General features: G+C 41.5%; 2 protein-coding genes across 2 annotated transcripts; both read left to right on the top strand.

Annotated features, from left to right (window-relative positions):
• The first annotated feature begins 408 nt into the window (after window positions 1-408).
• On the top strand, window positions 409-10,912 carry scgn (secretagogin, EF-hand calcium binding protein). The gene is given in 9 exon segments (XM_019872990.1): window positions 409-549; window positions 888-958; window positions 4,592-4,684; window positions 6,409-6,498; window positions 7,043-7,165; window positions 8,487-8,564; window positions 8,697-8,756; window positions 10,342-10,410; window positions 10,645-10,912. Coding segments are annotated over 9 exon segments (783 nt in total). The 5' UTR covers window positions 409-479; the 3' UTR covers window positions 10,774-10,912.
• A 10,505-nt stretch (window positions 10,913-21,417) lies between these two features.
• On the top strand, window positions 21,418-25,150 carry ccn3 (cellular communication network factor 3). Its single transcript, XM_019872977.1, has 5 exons — window positions 21,418-21,814; window positions 22,265-22,493; window positions 22,593-22,847; window positions 24,070-24,293; window positions 24,566-25,150. The coding sequence occupies exons 1-5, from the start codon at window positions 21,764-21,766 to the stop codon at window positions 24,857-24,859; spliced, it is 1,053 nt and encodes a 350-aa protein (XP_019728536.1). The 5' UTR covers window positions 21,418-21,763; the 3' UTR covers window positions 24,860-25,150.
• The last annotated feature ends 1,941 nt before the right edge of the window (window positions 25,151-27,091 follow it).

The following is a 27,091-nucleotide window of genomic DNA, read 5'->3' as shown; positions in this document are numbered from 1 at the left end:
GTTTTAAGGACTTTTTTTTTCTTTTTCTTTTTTTTTTTTTAATGGGTCTGAAAATGGCTGGTACTGAATGAGTTAAGGGTCCCACGCATCATTTTTGACCGGGCCTGTTTCATGAGTTCATTATTTTATTTTTTTATTTTAATAATTCTTCTGAACCACAATTCAAAAGCAGTGTCTGCTTTTCATGATATTATTTTCTATTTATTACCTCTGTCAGATTCAAGTTATTCCTAAAACCACTGTGACTTATTTATTTTATTAGCAGAGGCACCAGTTTTGTCCACGTGCAGTTGTGCTTTTCAAATGCACAACCAGCAGATGGCGTTAACAACTCATGAGAAGTGTGTGTGCCTCTGTTGTCTCGGGTTCCCACTTGCAGAAGGGGTGTGGTTTCTGCGTCGGACATAGATCATTCAAGCAAGAGTTTAAAAGACAACGTGCTCTTGCCGCAGGAGTCTTTCCGGCTAAAAAGTGTCACAATGGACAGTGCCTTTGACAAGCTGGACGCTGCTGGTTTCTTGGAAATCTGGCAGCACTTTGATGCAGATGGTAAGTGGAATGAGTCACATATGTTCATCTCCAAACAGCTGTTAAAAAGTGATGGATTCTTCTTATGTATTTTGTGAGGAAAAGTTCCATCGTGCGATTTCAAATGTTCCAGGTTTTGTGTGCGTGTGTGTGCAAAATATCCGGAAAGTCATGTTGTTTGTTTTTTGTTTGAATTTGAACAGATGGCAGGTTGTTATATTGTTATTCCATGTTGTACAGTACAGTCACTGATGCAAATAGGCTGGAAAAAAGTAGTAATGCATTGACTTCTTAATAATGTAAAATAAAACAATAAAGTGCTAACATGTTTTTTTGGTTTGTTTTTGTTTTTTTGTCAGACAACGGCTACATTGAGGGCAAGGAGCTGGATGAGTTTTTCCGTCACATGATGAAGAGACTAGGACCAAAGGTTAGTCTACTTGATATTCTGAATTCCACCTGTGATGACAACACTTCACCTGATTACGCACACCATTCATCATTTCGTCACTCATCTCATTGACCGATGAATGCACATGATGCATGACTCAGCAATGAATTTGGAAATGCTCTGCAGTTTCTGCACATGGTTACGGTCATGTTATGTCGAGATTGGTGATGTCACTTTAGCTTCATACTTGGTAAATTACTAGCTGCCAGTCATAATGAATGTATCTGCAAAGTGCGAGCGCGTTTGACATGGTCACAAATGGGATTGTATTAAACAGACCGCATGTGCTTGGTTGCTTTCTACCGTAAAAGCCTCAAGGATAAGTGCACTCTTTCGTTATGTAGCTTCTGATAAACACACAAAGCTCTTGTTATTTATTTATTTATTTTGAGTCAGAATCATATGCATAATCATATGAGCCATCACCTTCCAGTGGTGGAGGGGTTTGTGTGTCCCAATGATCCTAGGAGCAAAGTGGTCTGGGGCTTTACGCCCCTGGCAGGGTCACCTGTGGCAAACAGATTCTAGGTGAGGGACCAGACAAGGCACGGCTCACAGACCCCTTATGATGGATGACAAAATTGGGGGTGGTGCTCGCTGGCGAGCGACTGGTGCGCTCACCAACAATGAGAGGGCCCAAAGGGGTCAGGTGCGAAGTGAGCTGGGCAGTGGCCAAAGGTGGATCCCCGGCTACAGAAGCTCGCTACGAGATTCGCCCTGAGTTCCTCAAGACTCTGAATGTTGTGGGGCTGTCCTGATTGAAGAGCCTCTGTAACGTCGCATGGCTATCGCAGAGTGATACGGACTTGTCGTGGTGAAGATGGAGCTGAGCCAATAGGCGAAGCTCTCGATTTACCGATCAATCTACGTTCTTGCCCTCACCTATGTTCACAAACTATGGGTCGTGACCGAAAAAAACGAGATCCCGGATACAAGTGGCCAAAATGAGATTCCTCCGCGCTGTGTCCGGGCTCTCCCTGAGAGTTAAGGTGAGAAACTCGGTCATCCGATAGGGACTCAGAGTTGAGCCGCTTCTCCTCCACATCGAGAGGAGCCAGATGAGGTGGTTCCGACACGTGATTGGGATGCCTCCTGGACGCCTCCCTGGAGAGGTGTTCCGGGCCTGTCTCACCGGCAGGAGGCCCGGGGAAGACCCATTACATGCTGGAGAGCTGGAAGAAGTGGCTGGGGGAGGGAAGTCTGGGCTTCCCTGCTAAAGCTGTTGCCCGCGCGACCCAACCCCACGCTAAAGAATGGATGGATGGATGAATCATAGACACACACTGGACGTTTCAATAGGTACGCCTGCATAATCGAAGTCAGTGATTCCTAACTAGCGTGCCATGAGAGCTCATTATGGGTGCCGGAGGAAATTTTTATATATTTTTTAATTACATCGTAATTAATCTTTCTAATCTTTCCGCTGATACAACAGAATAAGTCGTTCTGTGAATCTACCAGCTTTGTGTTCAACTAAAAAAGGCCCAGTATCACAAATCAATTTCTGAGCAAACTGAGACAAGATGCTCTGCTCTGCACTCTCCTCTTTCGCCCCCTCCACAGATTTTCAATGGGGTTGATTTCGGGGGCCTGAGATGGCCATGGGAGGAACTTGATTTTGTGTCTGGTGAACCATTCCTACAATTTTCAGTCTGAGAGTATGCGCCTGCAATAATAATGTTATTTTTGCAGACATTAAACTCTTCTGAACCCGAGGTGTCAATATTTATGGAGGGTACTGCATATAGGCTATGGTATGCTGTTGTTATATTTTTACCACATGAGCCAATTTGATCCAGTTTAATAGTTGTGAAATTTGTGCATAGGCATAATCTCTCTTAAACAGATGGTATCTCATTATGGTACAGGTGTACATATTGTTATGGGCAGTGAGTATACATCAAAAGAATTTTCCAAGATGACGCGCTTATAACAAAATGGAGACCTGCAAGCGTGAGACGTGCCCCCGTCTCCCATGAAGGTCCATGTTCAGTCTGAGAGGTGGAAAAGGTTTGCCTAGCAACAACAAATGGTTCCGGACACAAGAATGATGCTGAAGACAAACACTGGCCTTTCGCTAATGGATCTGGCGCGGGCATGCTCTTCTGCAGTCTGTGTGTTCTCCCTTTGGAAAGTCATGTTTCCACTCATGCATTTCCATTGTTATTTGCTTCAATTGTTTAAACAAAAAAATAAGCTCTTGGTATTTTATTTTATCTGTGGTTCCAAATGTGGCCCTTCACTGAATCAAATGGTCGATTGAATTTACTCAGTTTTATTTTGTCAAGTGGTCAAACACAATAGAATAATTTAGATACATTTTTAAAGTAGAAGTATGGTCTACTTACAAATATATTGATGGATCCAGATGAATTTATTTTATGCAACCACTTGAAAAAATGAAATTGTCGAAACTCAAAACACCATTTTCTTGTGGTCTCCATTAGGTACAAAATGTGTCATTCTTATGTTGTCAGTCAGCCACCAATGTCACTGTGATTTTTTTCTCCACCCCCAGTATGCAAGAGGGAGACATTGAGAAAAAAATTGCATCCTTGAGGCTGCAGCACAAAAAAAGTCCTGGTACACGTTTGTACCTTCTAGTGGTAAAATTGCTTGTCGCCATCTGAAGTAATACATTCATACATTTCATTAGGGACCATCAAAATGTTATGGGAAGCATTTCAACTTTGGATATCTGAAAAGGATGAGGAAAAATGAAGACAGTGAATATTGTACAATGCAGCAAAACAACAAACAGGAAATGTTTAACACATGCATAGATGCAGATTTAGAAAATGTCACCCACCGATATTAGTAGGAGGCGGAACGGCAGTCAACTGGTTAGCACGTCTGCCTCACAGTGCAGAGGTCGTGGGTTCGATCCCGGCTCCGGCCTTCCTGTTTGGAGTTTGCATGTTCTCCTTGTGCCGATACTTTGTCATATCAATCGTATGTTTGCTCTGCATGGTTGTATTGTATTGTACTTTATCTTCAGTCTACTTATATATGTTTTTCTGATTTGGAATAAGGTGAACATACATCAATATTTATTCATATCGGCTCATATGGAGTACTTACATTGTGATATATTTTTCAGCTGTACGGACAATGACTTTCCAACTTCATTAACAGTTTTATTAACAGTTGACCCGGTATTATTCTGCACTTTGATTTATTTTGAACAAAGACGACCACTCAGGGAGTTGTCAGTTTCATTTTGCACTTTTGTTGAATTTTTACAAGTGGATCCAAAATCAAAATGAGTTGTTGGTGTTTTATTTTGAACTTAAATTCTGTATTGCTGAGTCAGTGATCTGCCTTTCATCAGAAATAAATGAAAGTTCTTTGTTTTGAAGCATGATTGACGCAAACATCAAATATCACGATTATGGCTCGCTGATGTCCACAGCTGCTCACTTAAAACACACTAAACAACAAATGAAAACTTTTAATCACATCTACTCTATGAAAACATTTTTTGTGACACAGGAAGTCATGCTAGTAGTCTTCAGCCTCACTGCTAAGGATGTTCGGATGAATACTCATTGACTTGAATTGAATTGAATACAACTTTATTGTCAATTGTCAATCTCATGTGCGTCCTTGCAGGAGAAAGTGACTGAAGAGCGGGTCCAGAGGCTGAAGCAGAGGTTCATGTCCGCCTACGACGTCTCCGCTGACGGCAAACTGCAGATCCAGGAGGTAGTACGCCATTTTGTTTATTTGCACCGAGCTAACTAGACGAGCACTCGGCATAGTGAAAGAACCAAACGTGGTCCACCAAATATCACGTTTTGGTTTGACTGCAGTTTCTGCAGTTCTACAAATGTGACTGACTCCCACCAAAGAATGAGGAAGTCAATGACAATGAATGGCCTTTATTGTGAAGTCGCACACAAGCAAGACATGAGTGAAAGCATAATGCAAGTCATCATGAACAAGACTAAAAATGAGGGAAAAAAGAAACATTTGGATTTTCATGGTCGCTTGGTGCCTGTCCTCTCCATAGAGTTTCAAGGAAAGTGGCACGTGTCTTTTATGTGCCGTGTGTGGCCCTGTGCTTGGTGGAGGCAATAATTCATGTTCAATAATATGGATTGCGAGATTTTCTCTCGCCACCAGTTCATCTCTTACTTCTGTGCACGCTGCACATGACCAGAAAAGCAAACATTCAGCTGTTCTTTGTTTTTTTTTTCCCTCTCTGACCAATTAAAAGCATTGATGGCATACTTTTGTCTGACAATAATCCACTCCCGCTCTCCTCCTCCGCTGCTGCATTTGAACTTGTGTCTTTTATTTAATTCATGTTTCCAAGACACAGCTTTAATTCTGTTAAGTCTGTTCCAGAGGCACCAATTCCCTGTCAAGTACTGTTCAAATATCAAATTAATTCTCAAAGGGAGCCTTTTTCATGTAATCAAATTTCCCCTTCACTGACAACTGAGATTTCAAGTCACCGTTTGAAGATGTCCGTATCTTCCAGGCTCCACTTAAAGCATAACCAGTTGAACTTGGGTCCGTCCTTTGTGCGTATTTGACGCATACACGCCCTGAAATGTTCCAGTTTGACTTGATTTAGTCGAGGACAGTCAGGCCTTCCCTGCTGGTTTCAAGACCAACGGAAGCATTGACCTACAAATACAGCCTAAATTCTAATATTTGTCCCATTAAATTGTATGAATTTATTCCCAAGAGTCTATTCTCTTCATTTTGTCGCATTTATAGATGAGGATTTTTTTTGTTTTTTTTTTTTGTCCAATCAGATTTCAGCTTTTACGTGCTGGCATGTAAATTTGCTGGCTGACACTTACACTCTACACTGACACTGATGATGTTAAGCAATTAAGATGTGGATTCAGTTGAGTCAGTCTCCCGAAAGGCCAACATCTCAAAATAGGTCTTTTTCTCGGCTTCAAGTGGCTCTTTTTCCATCGAGCGTTATTAGCAGCACATACAGAATTAGGAAGAAAATGAGCAGATCAATCAGGGAGCTGCTGCATCCTCTCTGATAGGCCATGTGTTAAAGAGTGGCCATTTGGCACGCACGATGGTGCATTGCGTTTGTTTCCGAGTCAACCTCTAGCTGCAGTGTGGGACACTATTTCAGTGAGATCGATGTCAGCGAGCATGGTTTAATCTACTAATGGACATACAGTAATGTTATTAAAGGACTGACGGAAAGACTGAGAGGGAGGTGAGCCGGTCCAAACACGCATTTGTATTCCCTTGCTGGTGTCTACACTCTTATGAATTCAATAAGTGGAGACGGATAGGAGCTGACTCTATTTTTCCATCTTCGAATAGTTCCTGCATTGGAACGCTTTATCCGCCAGATATCTTTGGAATGAAAATCAAAATTGAACAATGACTTTGTTTGGTCGCGTAAGTAGAATCACTATTCCTCAATTGCGGCCTTCGTTTTACAGTTGGCTCACATGATCCTCCCTGAGACGGAGAACTTCCTGTTGATCTTCCACAGGGAAGCTTCCCTTGACAACAGTGTCGACTTCATGCAGGTGAAATCACTCGCTATTATTTCGGTTGTAAATTGTTTTGTGCAGGGTTTAAGTGCGTGTTTTATAAGGCGGTGACGGAAGCCCTTAAGCAAGCAAGGAACCATAATTGGTCAATGAAAGTGGTGTTCAGTACCTTCTCATTTAGGAATTATTTTCGTTAAAGTTGCGTAAAACAACCCTCAAGCATACTGTCACTTGAATGATCTTTTTTTCAGTTCTAGTGTATTATAATCGACTTCATGCAGGTGAAATCACTCGCTATTATTACAGTTATAAATTGTTTTGTGCGGGGTTTAAGTGCGTGTTTTATAAGGCGGTGACGGAAGCCCTTGAGCAAGCAAGGAACCATAATTGGTCAACGAAAGCGGTGTTCAGTACCTTCTCATTTCGTAATTATTTTCGTTAAAGTTGCGTAAAACATCCCTCGAGCATACTGTCACTTGAATGATTTTTTTTCAGTTCTAGTATATTATAACGGTTAAGCTTTTTCACTCTTCTCACAAATAAACCTTGCTCCACGGATGCCATCGATCAACCGCTGCAGACCTGGAGGAAATATGACGTGGACTGCAGCGGCTACATTTCAGCTCAGGAACTGAAGGTAACAAACAAAAGCTCAAACAAAAACCGACGCCAAGCAGAAACGGATTTCTTTGGGAAGGGGGATGTAAAAGCGTCAACCGTTATTTCCTCTCCTTCCCCTTTCACGTCGACGTGGTGGTCCTTTGTAACCATTTGTGAAAGATTTTACCAATGAATGCTTGGGAGGACTTGAAAAGTTCATTTGAAATCTCACTTTTCTCTCTCTTATGGTGAGCCTCTGTGTAAAAACATACCTAAAAAAAAAAAACGCATTGACTCATGCAGTATGTGAAGTGTTCGCTGCCATGGTAACCCAACACACAATTTTTTAATTCAACATCTTATGCGATCCAATATGAGCACTGCATCAAACATATGTGCCTTTGCAAATGTCATTAGAAACAATTCACAATGTAATCTTTCCAAGTGCTCAGTCCCCAATCAGAATTTTCAAGGGGACATATTCAAATCCATCAAGTGTGAAACGATTATACAAACAAGGAAATCTTTTGGGACAGAATTGTAGAATTTGGTCTCCACAAAACATGATCAACCAAACTAAAGCGAGCATCACCTTCTCTGTGGCGCCTCAGGGTCTCTCCAAGTCTTCCACAATACCACAAAAAGTTGTTAAATAAAGAAACAAAGAAAGGGTCAATATAGCACAATAAAAGTTACAGAGTAGCTGCCCAGTTCATTGCATGCCTGAACTCCATCCTGGTTGTCATGGGGACAAAAGCTGTGAAAAAAAAAGTAATTGGAACTACAGTATTGTGTGACATGTAGGCTGGCTGTAATTCCTACTTTGTGTATTTTTGATTTTGTTGAATATCAGCTATTTTTTTTTTTTGTAAATTAAGTCACAGGACCTGTTAGTTTGTGAAAAAAGATACACTAAAGAATACACGGGCTTGCAATGTATACACAAAAAATAATCCCAGTTGAAAAATGTTTTTTTTCCATCACTATAATTCCACATATCGATGGAGTCAAAATAAATAATTATGGCTTTATTTTTATATGCTTCTTCAAGATGGAGAATTTTGAAGCAATATAACACATTACACACTATTACTAAAAAAAGCATTACAATAGATCTCAATATGACTTTGTTGCTTAAAGGCCACCGTACTTGTTGAGATCAACAGTGTTTTTTAAATGTACTTTATATACTTGTGGCATTTTTGGGGGGTCTTGTCTCAATAAAGGTTGGGAAACACCGCTCTAGCCAACTAGCATGTGTTTTTTGCCAGATGATTAGAATCTATCTATCGATCAATCTATCGATCAATCTATCTATCGATCAATCTATCTATCTATCTAGCTATCTATCTATCAATCTATTTATCTATCTATCATGAAAAATATATATTTATTTCAAACACAATGACTGAACAGGATGACAGTGATATGTTATGACAATGTTTTCTTCAAATAGGATCTTGGCTTTAGAAGAGAATTTTCTGCTGCAGTTCCAGTTGGACGTATGTGTCACATTTTGCCTCGTAAAAAAATAAATAAATAAAATAACATCTAAGTCCATCAATCTCATTCATTTAATTCAATTCTGTTGTTCCCATTTGAAGCATTCTAAGAAATTCTGTTCTATTCTGTAGGCCGGCAGCCAAGCGGAGAGGAAGCGAGATTTTGAGAAGATTTTTGATCATTATGACATAGTAAGTATGATTAGGTTTCAATAGTGGGTGTCAATAACATTTCAAATAGGTCATAAAAAGCTTCTGATGCCTTGGCTCCATTGCTGCTTGACCACAAGAAGCGTTTCCATAGATCTTGTCACAGTGTTCTTTATTGATGCAGCACCCTCCTCTTTAATTATTCATGTGTTCCATTTTTAAATATAAAACGCTATGCATGGTGCGATGCTGCTTATTAGAGGGCTGAGTCTCCTAGCCAAAGCTCATTAATTAAATAAAATACCCATTAGGTTGACAGATAACGTTTTGGTATAACAAGGTAATTACCAGGACTGAGACAACTTCTACTGTATTCCTCTGCACAAAGATGAGAATTTAGATGTACGTACATGTCAATGAATGGCCAGTGTGGACGTTTTTAAACTTTTCTGAGTGATGGAAGTAGCTATAAAGCTTGCAAAGTGATAACCACTAAGTCTTAATCATTGATTTCATGTCTTACTTTACAGTGCGCTTAAACTCTAAAGTCTTGAAAAACTCTGTCATGCATGACATCAGCATATTGCACGAGATCTTAGTTCAGCGAATGTCATTGGATTCATTATTGGCATGCGAAGGGATTTTTTTTTTTGTGTGTGACTTTTTTAGAATACGTCTTCTTAACTATTAATTGGATGATGTCCCACATGATATCACCTTAGCTCGCCGAAGCTCAAGGCTAGGTGCCTTTTCTTGCATTTTGTGTGTTTATCCGGACCTAAGAAGCAGGGGAAAATACACTGTAAGTTAGATCTCATAACCAAAGTCCCATTCAAAAAGCAGTCAGCAAATCTATCCTGATGGGGCCTAAGTTGAAGCGCCGATCACCAAACAACATGGTCATCGGAATAATAAGCTCTGTGAGTTATAGAAACATTTATGCACCATGTACGCGGCAACCTGGTCAACTCTCAATTTGCGCCGTCTCCTAAGCATTCCGTTTTGAGCACATTGTACAAATTAAATTACTTGTATTGGATTTATTAAAAAGTGAATGCAAAAAAAAAAACATGTTCCTTCAAAGTAGCCAAATGGTGAGCCGCACAAACGCCGCGCTTGATAACTTCCAGTTAAGTTCACAAAATGTGTTATATTATCAAAAAGGATCCATATGGAATTCGCGTCTCGTGAAAACGCCATGATCCAGAAATTAGGGCCACCCTTAGACTTTGCATCACGCCTCCTTGATAGTCATCTGCAGGTTTCGCATGGTAGATGTGTCAGAACAATGCAATGGAGAATTGCGGCATCTCAGAAGTGCGCAAGAAATAAAAGGCATGGAAGGAATTGACTTAAGTGCAAACAGGAGAATATGCCCCTGAATAGTATGCTGGCAAATAACAGTTGTCAAGATGCCATTTCCTTGCTTGAGTTGGATATGCTTTAGCATTGGAATTACAAACATGTTACTCGACGGGATATTCAATTAAGTCAACTGAATTGATTCAAATGACTGGACCAACTTGAGAGTCAAAATGTCTGAGATATCCTGTGAAGAATAATACAGAGGCAATATTTGTTTTTCATTAACCCCCCCCTTCCCCCTTCCCCCACACTTCAATTTTAGAGCAAGACAGGAGCATTGGAGGGCGCCGAGGTGGATGGCTTTGTTAAAGATATGATGGAACTGGTCAGGGTAAGAATGCATTAAATCACGTCAGAGCAGCACCATTTCATCTTATATCATCTTTTTGCAGTAGTAAAAATTGGTGTAGAGCTATTAATAAGAATTTTATATCTATACTAGAAGTCAAAACCAATGGGATTTTACAGAATGATGCCTTAGGAGTCACTTTTGTATGTATTTTAAGGACCGGTAATGATGTTTGCTTTGCTACTTTCACACTGATCTGAATTGCGTGGCCCTCAGCCCAACCTCACAGGTCCCGATCTAAACAAGCTACGAGCCATTTTGTTGCGTCACTGTGATGTCAACAAGGATGGGAAGATTCAGAAAAACGAGCTCTCGCTGTGCCTGGGGGTGAAGCACGCGCCTTAGCTGCAACGCTGGAGCTTTGTGTTGTCATGTTAGATTTTCAAAGCATGAATGTCATCTATGTGAAGCAGAGAATGATCATGTGGTTCATGTGGAAACTTGGTCAAACATTGAAGGGTCTCTTTTACGTAATAACGATAAACACACACACACACACACACACACACACACGCACACACACACACACGCACACACACACACACATTGTGATATTGTGTAATTTTAAAAAATGGTGTATTGTGCATGTTAAAAGACAAATTACATTAGGCTTTGGAATTCATTGTCACCACAATGTCTGTTTTTCATTCTTGGTAAAAAAAAGAAATAAAAGTTAACTGAGGCATTTTAATATTGCTTAAAATGAAAACAAAGAATCAAGACTTGTATTTTGGTCGACCACATGCACGTGGTAAGCAGCTTTTATTTGTTTCTGTTCATGATTGTCGTGTCCATGAGTTAATGCATAAAATAAAGGCAAAAAATGAATACACAGGATTGATACCGTTGTTCATTTATTTCACAAATAAGTAGGCTCAGCGGCTTCTAAAAATGGAAGCTGACGATGGAATTGATAAGGTTGATACAAAAAGGTAGAAACAAAAAAACACACTGAGGAAGACAGTCACACATTGTTTTAAAGTGCTCTATGAATACAGTTGAGTTGACTTGAGTTGAGAAACGACAATCAGTCACACTCACAGTCACACCTCGAGACAATATACCGGTAGCGTGTTCAATTAACCTGCCATGCATGTTGTTGGAATGTGGGAGGAAACTGGAGCATCCGGAGAAAACCCACGCAGGCACGAGGAGAACATGCAAACTCCACACAGGGAGGCCCGCGCCCAGGATTGAACCCATGACCTCTGCACTGTGATGTGAAAGTGCTAACCAGGCAAGTCTCAACATTCCAAATATCCATATTTTTGTCTTTTACTGTTGACGATATTTATTGTCACAACCTGTATGTTCCTTGCCTAATATTGTGCAGTGTGTGGCGGCCCAACAGAGGAAAGTCTGGATTGATTGGACGATGAGGCTGGTTCTCATTCACTTGGAATGGACCCATACATTATCTCTCAGTCTGAGAAGATTTGCACATTGAAAAATCCCTTCTGAGTGATCATACATCATGAGTCCAACTGGCTGGTTTGTTTGTCCAGAGCTCCTACTGTCACTAAAAGGAGGTAATGGGGTGGATGTAAAAGCTTGAGTGCCCTGTTTTGCCCCAGAGAATTGCACCTGTGTTGTTTGAATGTGTGTGCTTGGTTGAGGATACTTTTCATGAGATATCCTGTAGGGTCCATTTTTCTTATCGATCGCATGGAGCTAATTTGTAGATGACTGCAGGGCCAGAGAGAACTGAGTGTAGTTATCAAAAACAGACATTGCATATTATGAGTTTGTGTACATATACCGGTAATGTCATATTGTCAGTATGTGTGTGTACAGTGAATGTGTGTGTGTGCGTGTGTATTTGAGAGGGCCAAGTAGCTGCCGAACAGCTGCTCCAGAACAAACACGTTCCCATTTAGAGAGCTTCGGTTTTTATTGGACCATAATCCTCATGTCCACTCGCTGTTCAACACGTCTAATGGAACACAAAGAAATCCCAGAGGAAGCCGGTTGGATGCTAAGCCTCGGTCTGTCATTACTCATAGAGATGATGCTTGTTATGATCTTGCAAGCAAAAAAAAAAAAAAAAAAGGTTCCATCTTGCCACCCCACCCCATGGACCAGAGATTTTTGTCACATAGTGAACATAGTAAAGATCCAGTCCATGCTATGAATTCTCTTGTCTCATCAATTTTGGAGGGATGGTCAGTACTTGATAAAGTCACTGTTGTGCCACATTTTCCCCATCCACATTTGAGGATGACTGTGCTTGTTGTGTTCCATTATATATTTGATAACTTTTTTTCCCTTTTTTTCCCTTCTTCTGTCAAGTACCTCTGACCAATGAGATCCCTGTGAGCCCCTGGAAGTCCTCCTCGGACCATGGTTTGTGCTTTAAGATGGGACTAGAAAAAAGGGGGTGGGGGAAAGCCTACTAGAACACCAGAACTTTATTTGGTGTTGTGAATCAGAGGCATTTTAAAAGGTGGCAGTCGTATGCTGAGTGATTTTGAAAGAAACATGACCACATCCCCAGTTATAAGAGGCTTTGCAAACTTTTGCAACATACTCTTCAATCTTCCTCTTGAAAATCGTACGTTTTCGTCAAGAAACAACTTTTGCGATTATTTTTCTTAGTTAAATTATTTTACATACTGTATGACAAAAACCTGGGATGACTGAGGTGTCTGTATTTCTTATTTCCACTGTACACAACAATCATTGGGTACTATTGAGTACATGTCATATAATGATGGAATGAGTATACATTTATTTGGTGTTCATGGTCATTCCAATGCTCTGAATGAAACCGTAAGTAAAAATGAGTTTGACACCCCTTGATCTAAGGGTTAATTCCACAACATTTGTTCTTTTTCTGTCGCTTTTTTTTATGATGATTGTGTGATTGAAACGTGGGAAAGTGATGATAGCCTTTGGAAATACAGTAGAAATGTTTTACTGCACAGCAGCTAACTTCTTTTTCTACTTTCATCCTAGTAAAGTGTATTAATTCAAACATTGCCTGTACATGTAACAAAAAGCCTTCCAATGTAACAATCATAATAATAATAATAATAGGGCGGTCCAGTGGTTAGCGCGTCGACTTCACAGTGCAGAGGTGCAGGGTTCAATTCCAGCTCCGTCCTCCCTGTGTGGAGTTTGCATGTTCTCCCCGGGCCTGCGTGGGTTTTCTCCGGGTACTCCGGTTTCCTCCCACATTCCAAAAACATGCATGGCAGGAGGTTGATGGAACACTCTCAATTGCCCCGAGGTGTGGTTGTGAGCATGAATGGTTGTTTGTCAATATGTGCCCTGCAATTGTCTGGCAACCGGTTCAGGGTGTACCCTGCCTACTGCCCGAACACTGCTGGGATCGGCTCCAGCACGCCTCACAGCCGTTGTGAGGATAAGCTGATCAGAAAATGGATGGATGGATGGACAATAATAATAATCATAATCATCAAGGCAGGTTGACTGGGTCCCCCAGTCCCACTATAATAGGGTGAAGATAAACGGCAGGTTTCAATGCTATCCAAAGTGTTTGTCCTGCTTTTTATAAAGGACAACGTTAGCAAGCTGAACAAATAATTAGAGTAAGTGGAGCTTAATGTCAAAAGATTTAATGAATGACCCTGTTGAGAACATTTATTTTCAGATAGCCCGCAATAAAGCAACAGAACCGCTTGTTGCTTTTGAAATAAACATCTCAAGATTTGAAGGCCAGTGCTTTACACAACCTTGCAAAGTGCTGCTTTCTAGTGGTGAAACACAAATAATGCAGTCCTTTCGCAGTCAATTGCCTTTCTGAAAATCCTGAGTATGGACAGTATGTGTCAGAAACTAAACTCTTCAATGCCATTACGTTGTCAAGGCAACAACATACATTTATGATCTCAGCTACAGACTTGCTAAGTAAGTTGCAATATTATCTCCTGGTGATGCAGAAATCATAATTCATGCACTTGGTACATCTCGCCGTGATGATTGCAGCGTATTGCGCTCTGGTCTTCCCATGTCCAGTCTCCGAAGGCGTCTCCCTGCAGTGTTTTCATCTTCTTAAATTGACTCTTTTATATCATTCCAACTAACATTGTATCATTCATTCATTGCAGCCTGGTCATCCTGGGAGGGGTATTCTCCCATCTGAGGCCCCTTCTCAAGGTTTCTCATTTTTCCCCCAAATTGATTTTTTGGGCGGTTTTCCTTGCCCTCCTGTGAGTTAAGGTCAGGGGATGTTCATTAACTTTTGTCAGCGGTGGAAATGGAAAGCCCTTTGAGACTGTTTGTGATTAAGGGCTATATACGTAAATAAATGTGACTTAATATATTTGTATTTTGGAAATACGTTTAGATTCTATTTTTTAAAACTCATTTTAACGATTGCATATTATAGCGAGCAACAAGAAAAATTAACGATCTCAACAATTACAAAAGCTTTTAATTAAGAAATCAGGTCGGAATGGGCCTTCTGAAATATATGTTCCTATTTGTTTAATGAATCTCCAAGATATATGAATTTTACATTTTGAACTCAACTCCAATATTGAAATAAATAAACTTTTCAACATTTATTGAAATGCACCTGAATATTCTCACTACAAGACGCTCTATAAGATGATAAAGGCCACGGTGCCAAGGCTCTTCTTATAGACACACATCTCCCCTGAATTCCTTTCTTGTATGTTTTCCTTCTTTTATTTACTTTTTTTTTGTCTTTTCCTCCAAAGGTTGCTGGCTGAGTAAACAACAAATAAGACAGATGCAGTAAATTGTAACCCTTAAAGTCTCGCTGTGACGCAGCTTGGGCTTGCGTTTCTGCGCCTCTCCTAGGTGAAACCCAACACAAGCGCTCTCGAAATGCCAGAGGGCGAGATGCCGTTTGGGGGAACCTTGTGAGTGTCATCGTCTAGATAAATGACAATGTATAGATCTGCCAGGTTGCACGTTACCATGGTGACACCCGAGCACCGCTATGATGAGCACGCAACAGGTCAAGTAAAGGGGAAATAGTTGCAAGTCGTAGCTACAATTCATCACGTGCGTTTTTTTCTGTTTTTTTCTGCTCTCATGCTCCTTTCTGTAACTTGTAAAACTTTTTTACTTATTTTTTCTTTGTCTTTTTTTCTTTCTTTTTTTTTCTATGTAAGGCTTGGAGGTTGAAGACCTTGTTAAAAATGTCCCTAACCACAATACAGTACACACTTTGCAACATTAGCTTGTTCTCCAAATAACAACTTTGTTGAATTCTGTAAACTTTTAAGACACTCATGTAATATGGAACACTCAAACAGGGGAAATAAATGCCAAAACAAAAATGCAAGAACCATCCTTAATGTTTGCAATCATCCATCCATTTTGTACTGCTTATTCGGGGTCGGGTCGCAGGGACAATAGCTTGAGCAGGGAAGCCCAGACACCCCAGCCGCTTGTTCCAGCTCTCGCCAGCATGTCCTGGGTCGTCCCCATGGCCTTCTGCCGGTGGGACATGCCCAGAACACCTCACCGGGGAGGTGTCTAGGAGGCATACTAATCAGATGCCCAAGCCACCTCTTCTGAAGGCAAAACCGCTCGACTCTGAGGCTCTTCCGGATGACCCAGGGAGAGCCCAGACACCCTGTGGAGAAAACTCATTTCGGAATTGTATCTGGAATCTCGTTCTTTCGGTCACGACCCATAGTTCGTGACCATAGGTGAGGACAGCAACATAGATTGACTGGTAAAGTGAGAGCTTCACCTTTTGCCTCAGCTCTTTCTTCACCAAGACAGACCGATACAAAGTCCGCATCTCTCCCCAATAACCATGTGATGTTGCAGAGGTGTGTCAACCACAACATCCAGAGCCTTGAGGAACTCTGGGCGGATCTCATCTGCCGCCGGGGTTTTGCCACCGAGGAACTTTTCAACCACTTCGGTGACTACAAGCCCAGAGGTAGGAGAGCTCGCCTCAGAGTGCCCAGACTCTGCTTCCTCCAAGGAAGTTGAGGAGGTTTTCGGAGTATTCTGCCACCGACTCACAATGTCCCGAGTCGAGGTCAGCAGCGCCCCATCCCCACTATACACAGTGTTAATGGTGCACCGCTTCCTCCTCCTGAGCGGTGGACCAGAATTTCCTCGAAGCCCTCCGGAAGTCGGCTTCCGTGGCCTCCCGAACTCTTCCACACCAGTTTTTGGGGCTGAGCCAGCGAGGCCCACCTCCACACCTGGCTCCAGAGGGGGGCCCCGGTGACCCGCATCCAGGTAAGGGAAAACGCTGTCCAATGTTTTCGTTCATCATAAGAGTCGATGAGCCATGCTTTGTCTGGTCCCTCACCTAGGATCTGTAACCACACATTTTATTTCACGTACACACACAAATACATAGTGGAGTGTCTGTCATGTGACCCAATCCAAGATTAAATATCGGCTTTCATGGTTCTGAAAGGAGCTGCTTTTAGTTCTCTTTCTGTGTGCTGTTCTAAAAATACTGTCTTTTTAAAATGTGGCCAAAAATTGCAATACTTTAGATTTATTTTTATATGTAATGCCCCCGCATGGTAACCATATGTTGGGCAGGTCCTTCATCCGAGGAAGTGAACACAAACACCTTCATGGCGGAGAAGCCGTCCAAGCATGGCTACTGCCGGACGCACTGTACGCCCTCAACAGGGTGTCCTGTCACAGCCAGAGAGGAAAAACATGACAGATTGGTGGCTCACGAGAGATTAACAACCTGCAACCTTTAAATGGGTTAAATTTGTATTGACGTTTTAAAGATTTCTGTCCATTTTTATTTTATAGTTATGCAATGTGCATTACCTGTACATCCACATCAACAATTCTGGTTGATGATGACAAATTGTTTTATGGACCACTGGCCCAGCATTGCACTTGGGTGTTGACTGACCCGAAACCGCTTGATCCACACAGTGACAACATGATCGTAGATCACGTCCTAGATCATCAAAACTATTGTGACCCAGACTATTGTGCTTTGTTTGAGTTGCACTTAAGCTTCTTTTGCTTGTCTTCCAATTTCTCCGAGTTTGATTGACTCCTTCTGCCTTTAGCACCTGCTCACTTCCATCACCAGTGTCTTGCGATTACAACTCTGATCTTAGTTGATGATTAGTTATGATTGAAATATTTTAAATCTAACAATCTCTCAACGGGGTGAACGCATCCACATGATGGTAGGTCTCTTGTTGACGTAGACCTTTTGTTGAGGAGGAAGATTCTTCATCCATTGTGTTGACCAGACTTTCAATCGAAGACTCTTCACTGTAGCCATCCCTCGGTTCACAAGGCAAGACATTTCTTCAAGGTTGTGTCACCTTATTTCCAGATTGATATCATGAGAAACAGAGTGTAGTCATTGAAGATTGTGGAAAACTAAGTCAAAATGAATGCAGTGTCAAAGATCAAGACAATTTACAGTGAAGCATAGAACTGTCAGACCATACACAAGGCGCATCAGATTTTAAGGCATGCTGTGAGCTTTTAAGAAAATGGAAGGCTTTTAGGTGCGCCTTTTAGTCGGGAAAATACGGTACAATTTCCTGTGTCAATCAGGTTCCAATACATCCTGTGTGCCACACACCTGTTTTATTTGTGCGAGGAGTCAGAATGTATTTACCTTTTCCATTTCACCCTTTCCAAGTCTTCCTACCTTTTTGACAGTTCTGATTGTTGTCTGCATAAAAGTGTTGTTTTTTTTGTTTGTTTGTTTGTTTTTTTTTAGTAACAGGTGCCTCCACACAGCTCACCATGTGGTGATAAAAAGCTATGAAGCAGGTCGACAGGCGCGCATGGATTCATTGGGCTCCCTTCACAGACAAGAAGTCAGTGCACGGAAGACATCATTTCACAACAGTCGCATCCTTGAAGCTGAAGGTGTACTTAAATTAGAACCGTTTGGAATCACAGCGTTATGCAGTATGACATATGGTTGTCAGATGTTAGGTCTGCAAGCAGTTTGTACACACAGCAAAGATCTTCAACGAGTTGGTGAATGCATGTGCATATTTGCATGTTTCATTGCAAATATGCACCCCCCTCCATTACAGTAAATAAAAATTTAAAATATTTATTACAATTTGTTGGAAATAAGTTCTGAAGAGTACTTTTAAACACACAGAATGTGAACAAAATTCATGTATGGCATATGACCGCAGTGCATCGAAGAGACGTTTTCAATATTTCACCTGTACCAAATGTTGCTCCATGAGAGGGTCACAAAGTTAGAAACACTAGTCGGTGTAGTTTTGTGGCCTGTGAATGTGATAACCAACATTAAAAAAAATAATCATAATAACCGAGATGCGTGTCCCACACCGTCATGCTAATGATGTCAAACTTCGACCTCTCCCGGGCGGTATTTTCTTGTGTGGGCCAACCGCATGAGAAAGTACGTGAAGCCTTACGACAGGTTGCAGGCAGTAAAGGTTATGATCGTAGTGGATGTGTCTTTGTTTGGAAAAGTTAAACCCCATTTCAAAGTGTCAGTTAAACATTTCCTAGGACTGAACAAAGTGTATTTTGTCCGAACGTGATCATAACATCTGGTGCGAGGTACATCCTCAGTGGTCCAGATGGCGTGACTGTCGTCACTGGGGCAGTATTTCCTCTCACCTTCCTCGAAATATGACATCTTTGCTTTCGTCTAGGCTCTCTCCATCTCCTTCATGTCTTCACTCCAGCTATTTCACAGATAGCATGAATGTGCGTATGCAGACTTCCCACCTCATTCTGATATCACACGTACTGTGCCAGGCCATTCCACTGTAAATAAGCTTCAATATGTTCAGTTTTTGCACAGATACTTGCATATTGACTTTTGGAGAAAAAGTGTCACACATATATTCACAGGTAAAAGATCTTAAATCATATAAGATATTCACAAGCTATCATTTCCATGAAACCTTTAGATCATTTACGTGAATGGTGCACCACCCAGGACATGTTTTTGGTTTTTGCTAGCTGGCTTTTCTAACCCAGAAAAGAAGTGGAAGTACGGAATTTCATCATATTGTCATCTGACCAACATTTAAGCAACAGTGACTTTTTTTTTTTACTCACATCAAACAATACACGTTTAAGTTGATGTTTTATGATAATTTGTAAGCGAAAATATCAAAGAGCTGGAAAGATAATCTTGAGGTGCTTCGCATCATATACAACACTTGAATCGAGCAATTTTAAAAGTGAAGTCAGGGGAGCAATGCTGCACTGCTGGCAGCGCCCGTTTGTGTCATGTTGAGCTTGAAGAAGACCAATGGAAGAGGCATGAGGCGGCATGGTCCGCAAACACAGCCACACAGTGAAGTTCATGGGACAACTATTTAAGTAGAAAGCTCTCGTCCACTCACTGCCAGAATATACTGTATAGTCTACATGCTATACTGTCCACACAAAGAAAGGGCCTTGAGTGGATGATCGAATGAAATGTTATCTACAAAAAGCTTGTTCGTTATGTTTCAAGGTCCCCTACTGAAAATGATTTAGCTTGGGAAGGCCACATCATTCACACACAGGACACAAGCCAATGCTGAAACAAGCCATGTCTTTTACATTAGAAAAATCTGACTGCACACCAAATAACAATATTATAAAAAAAATATTATCTCTTCTCGATTAACTCACAAAAATTCCCTTAATCTGTGGGAAACCTGGATTTTTAGTGGCTGACATTCTATTATATAGCAACAGGTTAACTGTACCCGAGCCATCTTGTTGAAGGATATTAATTGTTCCACTTCTCAGTATATGTCACCAGCATATATGTCGATGATGCGTATATAGAAGATACTTTTTTTTTTTATCCAATAAAGTAAGTGTATTTTATTTAAACTGAATGGCACTTTTTAATTTAGTGGGTGAGACATCAAGTTCGGCGGCACGGTGATTGACTGGTTAGCATGTCCGCCTCACAGTACAAAGGTCATAAATTCAATTCCAGGCCTTTCTGTGTGGAGTTTGCATGTTCTCCTCGGGCCTGTATGGGTTTTCTCCGGGTACTCTGGTTTCCTCCCACATTCCAAAAATATGCACGTTAAGTTAATGGCACACTCTAAATTGGGCCTAGGTGTGAGTATGAGCGCGAATGGTCTTTGTGTGCCCTGCGATTCGCTGGCAACCAGTTCAGGGTGTCCGCCTGCCTACTGCCGGAAGTTAGTTGGGATTAGGCTCCAGCACGCCCGTGGCCCTCGTGAGGATCAGCAGATTAGAAAATGGATGGATGGATGGATGGATGGATGGATGGATGGATGGATGGATGGACATCAAGTAAAAGGCAGACTTCAATTACCTAAAAGGACAATAAAATGACACCAAAGACACCAGATATGGAGGAGCCTGATCCTTGAGAGCTCTGTAAGTGACAAAATGGTAAACTATTGTATTGAATCCTAAAATGAAAGAGTGAAGAAAGTGAATATGTCCCACGGCACACCTGATGATCTCTCACGGTGTTGGGAATCGCTGGTACAGATTGATGACTGGTTCTGTCACCGAAAATTGCTCATGTGTAAATATATCCTTGTGTCTCAGCGGGGGCCAAACCACAACACAACCTCTGAGCAGATGTGATGACCTCCGTGCCAGGCTCCCACCGATCCAAGCTGATGACCATCCAAAATTTTCCGGACATATCCATTTATGGAAACAGTCAAGATCCCTGTGGATGTTGCGGGCTTTTCCATGTGTGCCCTCCCAAGAAGGGCCCAAAGAAATGGGTCAAAGGCTCATCATGCCTAGTGGCAGATGGCCCAAAGAGAATCCCCACATGATGACAAACATCCTGAACTACGAAATGGAATCTTCCAATCATGTAGCCCACAGGGGAAAAGGAACCATCCTTCCAACCTCTATTAATTTTTCTTGACTATTAATATATGTCTGCACAACACCTGTCCATTGTGAGGGGCAAACCACACCAAATGAATGGATTTTTTTCCGCCATTTTAAATCATTATCTTTGTCTATATTCTTTCTATCTATGTTTTTAGCCAGCATGTCTTGATGGGTACTCATTACAGTGTTCAGGTTTTCATTTAATGCCATACAGTAAAACAGTATTACTGGTCTTGTTTGGATTTTAGGGTATAAATTGTCCCACGTGGAATCCCTTTTGGCAGCAGGTCCTCCTCAAACACACTGGGCGTCACATTCCTCGCTATTGGTCGTCATGGTGGCCACGGGACAGCTCCTCTATATAAGGTCCTCCCCTCCTCAGTCCTGAGGCACAACGACAAAGAGAGTACAACCTTCTGCTTTCACGCAAGTTAGAGACAGAGAGAGGAGGGAAACGTCAACCCTCAATCCTAGGACTCAAACGAGCTTCAGTATAGACACTTTCTAAACAGAAGAATTTTTTTTTCCCCCAGCACTGCATGCTGAAACTATGACTTCTTTGTGTGATAGAGCTCTTTTTCTCATATGCTTGACTGCACAGGTAGGAATCCAATTTTTCAAAAAAATCTTCGAAAGTCATGTTTTCTTTTTTTAAACTGTGAGCAGCCCTTAAAATGTTATTTAAATATCACGATTACACATATAATTAGAACCTTTTAATTCACATTTTGACCTGGTAAATTGTTACCAGCCTTTTTAAAATACTGTATACAATTTAAATAAATACAACACTCATGAACTTGTCATTCTAATCAGCATCGCAGCTGATTGGCTAAGAGAAATGGCAAGGATCATGGAGTCCATTTCAACTTAAGTTACTCACCTTTTCTTCACAGTTTGCTTAATTGTTCACGGCAGTTAAATGTGTTTACTTTGCCATCTTTACATCGCTGACAAAATGTTATGCATTCCACCTTCACGCATTTATTCCTTACGTTTTGAAAATGTACACACATTGGAGAAACATTGTTTTTATGTTTCCCCCAATCAGGTGTTTACATTAGCCCGGTCCCAAGTGTGTCCACAAAGATGCCAATGCCCGGAGGAGCCCCCCATCTGTCTCCCCGGGGTGCCCCTTATCCTGGACGACTGCGCCTGCTGCCTTGTGTGCGCTCGCCAGAAAGGTCAGGCTTGTTCCGAAACGAATCCCTGTGACTCACGGAAAGGCCTGCAGTGCGACTTCACCTCAGGAGAACACAAAAAGACGGGCGTATGCGTTGGTGAGTCAGACTGCGCAGTATCCGGATATTGAGATATTAGATATCATTGAAAATAAATACAACATGATTCCTGGTTGTGCGACGGTCTTTGTCTTCCAGCTCATGAAGGAGACGTCTGTCTTCTGGATGGTGTGGTCTACCAGAACGGCCAGACTTTCTTCCCCAGCTGCAAACACCAGTGCATGTGTCGCGAGGGGCAGATCGGCTGCATACCGCGCTGCAACGTTGACGTCATGCTGCCGGGGCCCGACTGCCCAATGCCACGCCGAGTCCACGTCCCTGGCGAGTGCTGCGAGAAATGGGTGTGCGATTCCCCAGCTGAAGCCAGTGCACTGGGAGGATTTGCTATGGCAGGTAGGCATGCATTTTATTCGGTGCAATCTGGTAACATCCATCCAGATACAAGAGTTGCACCAACGGTCTGCCTTTACCAAGATAATAATCCTGATATCTGATTGAGAAGGTTGGAGATTTATTTCTTGTCTAGTTCAGGGTTCATTGACATTTTTTGAAATTGAGGGCTACTTCTTTGGCACTGATTAATGCGAAGGGCGTCCACTTCGCTACACAATACTGAAATCATACAGTATATATTTTAAAAACACTGGACAACAATTTTTAAAAATTGAAGCAGTGAAGGAAGTAAACTTTTCTGAATGATTGTTTTTTTCTTGCACATAATAATAATATAATATGTTCGACAGTTACCATATTTTCCACACTATAAGGTGCTTCGGAGTACCTTCAATGAATTTTAAACCAGTTTTCATACATAAGGTGCATGGAGCAGAAGCTACAATAGTGGCTGCGGTTGCGGTATGCATCCACTAGATGGAGTTACGCTAACGGGAATACAATACAATACAGCTTTATTTATGTAGAGCATTCACAACCGCTGCAGCTGAAACAAAATGCTTTACAGAACACTTAAAATACTACATCCAAGAAATCAAATATCAGAATATTGACTCATATAAAAAGCACATCGGATTATAAAGTGCACTGTCGACTTTTGAGAAAATTGAATGCTTTTAGATGTGCCTTATAGTGCAGAAAATACGGTACGGCGATTGGCTGCCAAACAGTTCAGGGTGTACCCCTCAAAATGCAATAAGGCAGACATAAGAAGATTTTTGTCTTGGATTTCATTTCATGAATGTGCCACATGCAGACACACTGTCTTCCTGAGACTTGGAACACACATTCCTGGCGTCGCACTACTGAGAGACACTCAGAGTTGAAAGGTTATTTACTTAGCTCTGACCTGTCAGAGGAAAAGGCCAGGATGATGCACAACACAGAGGAAAGAAAGTGTTATCACCTCCACCACAAATGTGAAGCACTGATGTGATTCTATGATTTTTGTACTTTTTTTTTAAGGTGAAAGGTTAATTTGAATGTTTTTAACCTGCCTCACCTACATGTGCTCCTGCAGCTTTTCGGCAAGAGGAAACATATCACCTCCACCACAAATGTGAAGCACTGATGTGATTCTATGATTTTTGTACTTTTTTTTTTAAGGTGAAAGGTTAATTTAAATGTTTTTAACCTGCCTCACCTACACGTGCTCCTGCAGCTTTTCGGCAAGAGGAAACGGTGAGCTTTGACTCCTGGGACCCCAGATTGAACTGCATCGAGCAGACCACAGAGTGGGGGGCCTGCTCTCGCACGTGCGGCATGGGGTTGTCCACCAGGGTCACAAACAAGAATCGCCGCTGTGAGCTGGTGAAGCAGAGCCGGTGGTGCATGATCAGACCCTGTCATGACCAGCAGGACCAGACAGCGCTCTCTCAGCCAAAGGTATCCTTGAAGTTGCGCTTATTTTGGGATGGGTGCCAAACAGAAACAAGTAACATAAAGTATACGATTAAAGATTACGCCACCATTAATCAAGGTCAGACAAGATAATAATACTTTTTGAAAGATCTGTAATTCATTAATTGATTAAGACAAGTTTTATGAAGATATTACATTGGCCTGGGGAGAAGAGACTATACATGTGTGTGGAAAATGAACTGTATAGTGGGAGTTAAATATTCAATTAAAATGTGCCTTTCACATTGTGTCCTTAGAGAGGCAGTAAATGCCAAAGAATGGTGAGGAGCGATGCAGCCGTTCACCTCTCCTACAAAAACTGCACCAGCGTCCAGGCCTACAAACCTCGCTACTGCGGCTCCTGCACAGACGGCCGTTGCTGCACCCCACACAGAACCAAGACCGCCCTGGTGGAGTTCACGTGCGCCGGCGGTAAAACCAGCAAGAGGCCGGTCATGGTGATCTTGACCTGCGTCTGCCACAGAAACTGCCCGCGGGATAATGCAGTGTGGCAGCCTTCGGAGCTGGGCTACAGTGGGATGACGGTATAGGTCAAAGCTTTTGTCATTACAGGCAATGACTGAATTCATGATTTGGAATTTTTTGTGCAAAATCTTGAACATGAGTTGTATCAACTCTTCTTTAGTCCAAAATATGCAAACATGTGACGATGTGGACTCTTCTGTGCACAAATGAAAGTCAACTTTGATTTAGAGTGAAAGCACTTAGCACATGTGACGTAATGAGTCTCTCCTCTTTTGGAGATCAGATTTAGAAAATGAACGACAATGGATATTCATCACAGATTCACAAGGTATCCTGAGAGCATTTATGGGACAACACAGGACAGAGTCTACGCTGTGTGAGTGTTGGTCAGCGAATTGGATAGCTTCAGTTAGCCCTGCGGATGTGTTAGTGTAAAATAAAAACTGAAATCAATATGTAACCCCTTTTCTGAGAGTCAAAAGTGTCATGTAAAAGTGTTAACATAAGTTCCAATACATTATGATTACTGTAGAGGTGTGTAGTTTCCAAGTATGGGATGCCTTGTTAAAATAACTGGACCGTGCTCTATGACCTGGCCCTAAAGAAAGGGCTCAACCTTTGATCAGAGGTCATTATTGGGACTTTGTGTCATTTCTAACATCTGCCTGATGTCCTCCCTTGTTGTGTCTGTCTATTAACACAATAATAGCTGCATATTTAAGTCCTAGTATGAATGACAAAGGTTCTTGTTAAAACTTGCTGTAACAGTTTTTTTTCTTTGTGCGTGTGTGTGTGTGTGTGTGTGTGTGTGTGTGTGTGTGTGTACATGTTTGTGTGCGTGTGCGCGCCTATGATTCACATTCTTCACTCATAATAACTGTTTTGTTTTTTGATAACTTTTGTCTAACCCCTCTCTGCCTACGGGTCCGTAAAGGCCTTTAAAAATAAATGTATTTTTGTATCAAAGAGGTATTCTGTTGTTGCCCACAACTACAGAGTTAATCTATTATTTATCTTATGTTAGGGGTGTCCAGACTAGGGCTCAGATGTTATTTGCAGCCCACTGTCTGTTTTTAGCGACATATACCAAAATTAACGATTGACATTACCTGTGTCATTTTCCTGCATTCTAATGAAGCGCCCCCAGTTCTTAAAAGTTCCACTTTTGTCTTGTCAGGCCACGGAATATTTCTTCCAATGTTTTTGTGATCATTAAGAACAAATGTTATTTTTAGTTTTTTCACGGGGAGGGGGGGGGGCACTGGTTTTCACTTTGGACGTCTCCCATGACTGGCATTTTTGGATGGGGTCTTTATTGTTCAGTCCAGAACTCCATCTTTAACTCAAGACAGTAAGGCCTGTAGTTCTTTGGATGTTGTTTTGAGCTCTGTTATAGCCTCCTGGATGAGTCTTTGCACTTACGGAGTCGTTTTAGTTTACTGATACTTCTGGGAAGGTTCACCACAAATCATTGAATATGGCTTGTATCCCGGGTCCGTAAAGGCCTTTAAAAATAAATGTATTTTTGTATCAAAGAGGTATTCTGTTGTTGCCCACAACTACAGAGTTAATCTATTATTTATCTTATGTTAGGGGTGTCCAGACTAGGGCTCAGATGTTATTTGCAGCCCGCTGTCTGTTTTTAGCGACATATACCAAAATTAACAATTGACATTACCTGTGTCATTTTGCTGCATTATAATGAGGCGCCCCAGTTCTTAAAAGTTCCGCTTTTGTCTTGTCAGTCCACGGAATAGTTCTTCCAACGTCTTTGTGATCATTAAGAACAAATGTTATTTTTAGTTTTTTCGGTTTTTAGCTGTGGGGGTGGGGGGCCCTCACTGGTTTTCACTTTGGACGTCTCCCATGACTGACATTTTTGGATGGGGTTTTTATTGTTGAGTACAGAACTCCATCTTTAACTTAAGACAATGAGGTCTGTAGTTCTTTGGATGTTGTTCTGAGCTCTTTTATAGCCTCCTGGATAAGTCTTTGCACTTACGGAGTGGTTTTAGTTTACTAACTTCTGGGAAAGTTCACCACAAATCGTTGGAATTGGCTTGTCTCCTTTTCTGAACTAATATTAATGTCTTTGTGTCTTGTTTGTTTTCAACCTGATTTGTATTGTGGAATAATTGCTGGGGTGAGGGGTAGATCTAGTGGTCCATTTCATTTTGTCTCATCGATACTGTTTAAATGATTTTTGCATTCAACAAATTTGGTGGTAATCACGTGTGGGTGTGACCACTGGCCAGTGAAACCTAACTCAGCTGTCCAAACAATGCAGTTAACCACAC

This window comes from Hippocampus comes, unplaced genomic scaffold (assembly GCF_001891065.2).
Source record: "Hippocampus comes isolate QL1 unplaced genomic scaffold, H_comes_QL1_v1.1 scaffold242, whole genome shotgun sequence".
Classification (NCBI taxonomy): Eukaryota; Metazoa; Chordata; class Actinopteri; order Syngnathiformes; family Syngnathidae; genus Hippocampus; species Hippocampus comes.
Note: the sequence above shows the minus strand (reverse complement) of the source record. Positions and strands in the feature narration are given on the sequence as shown.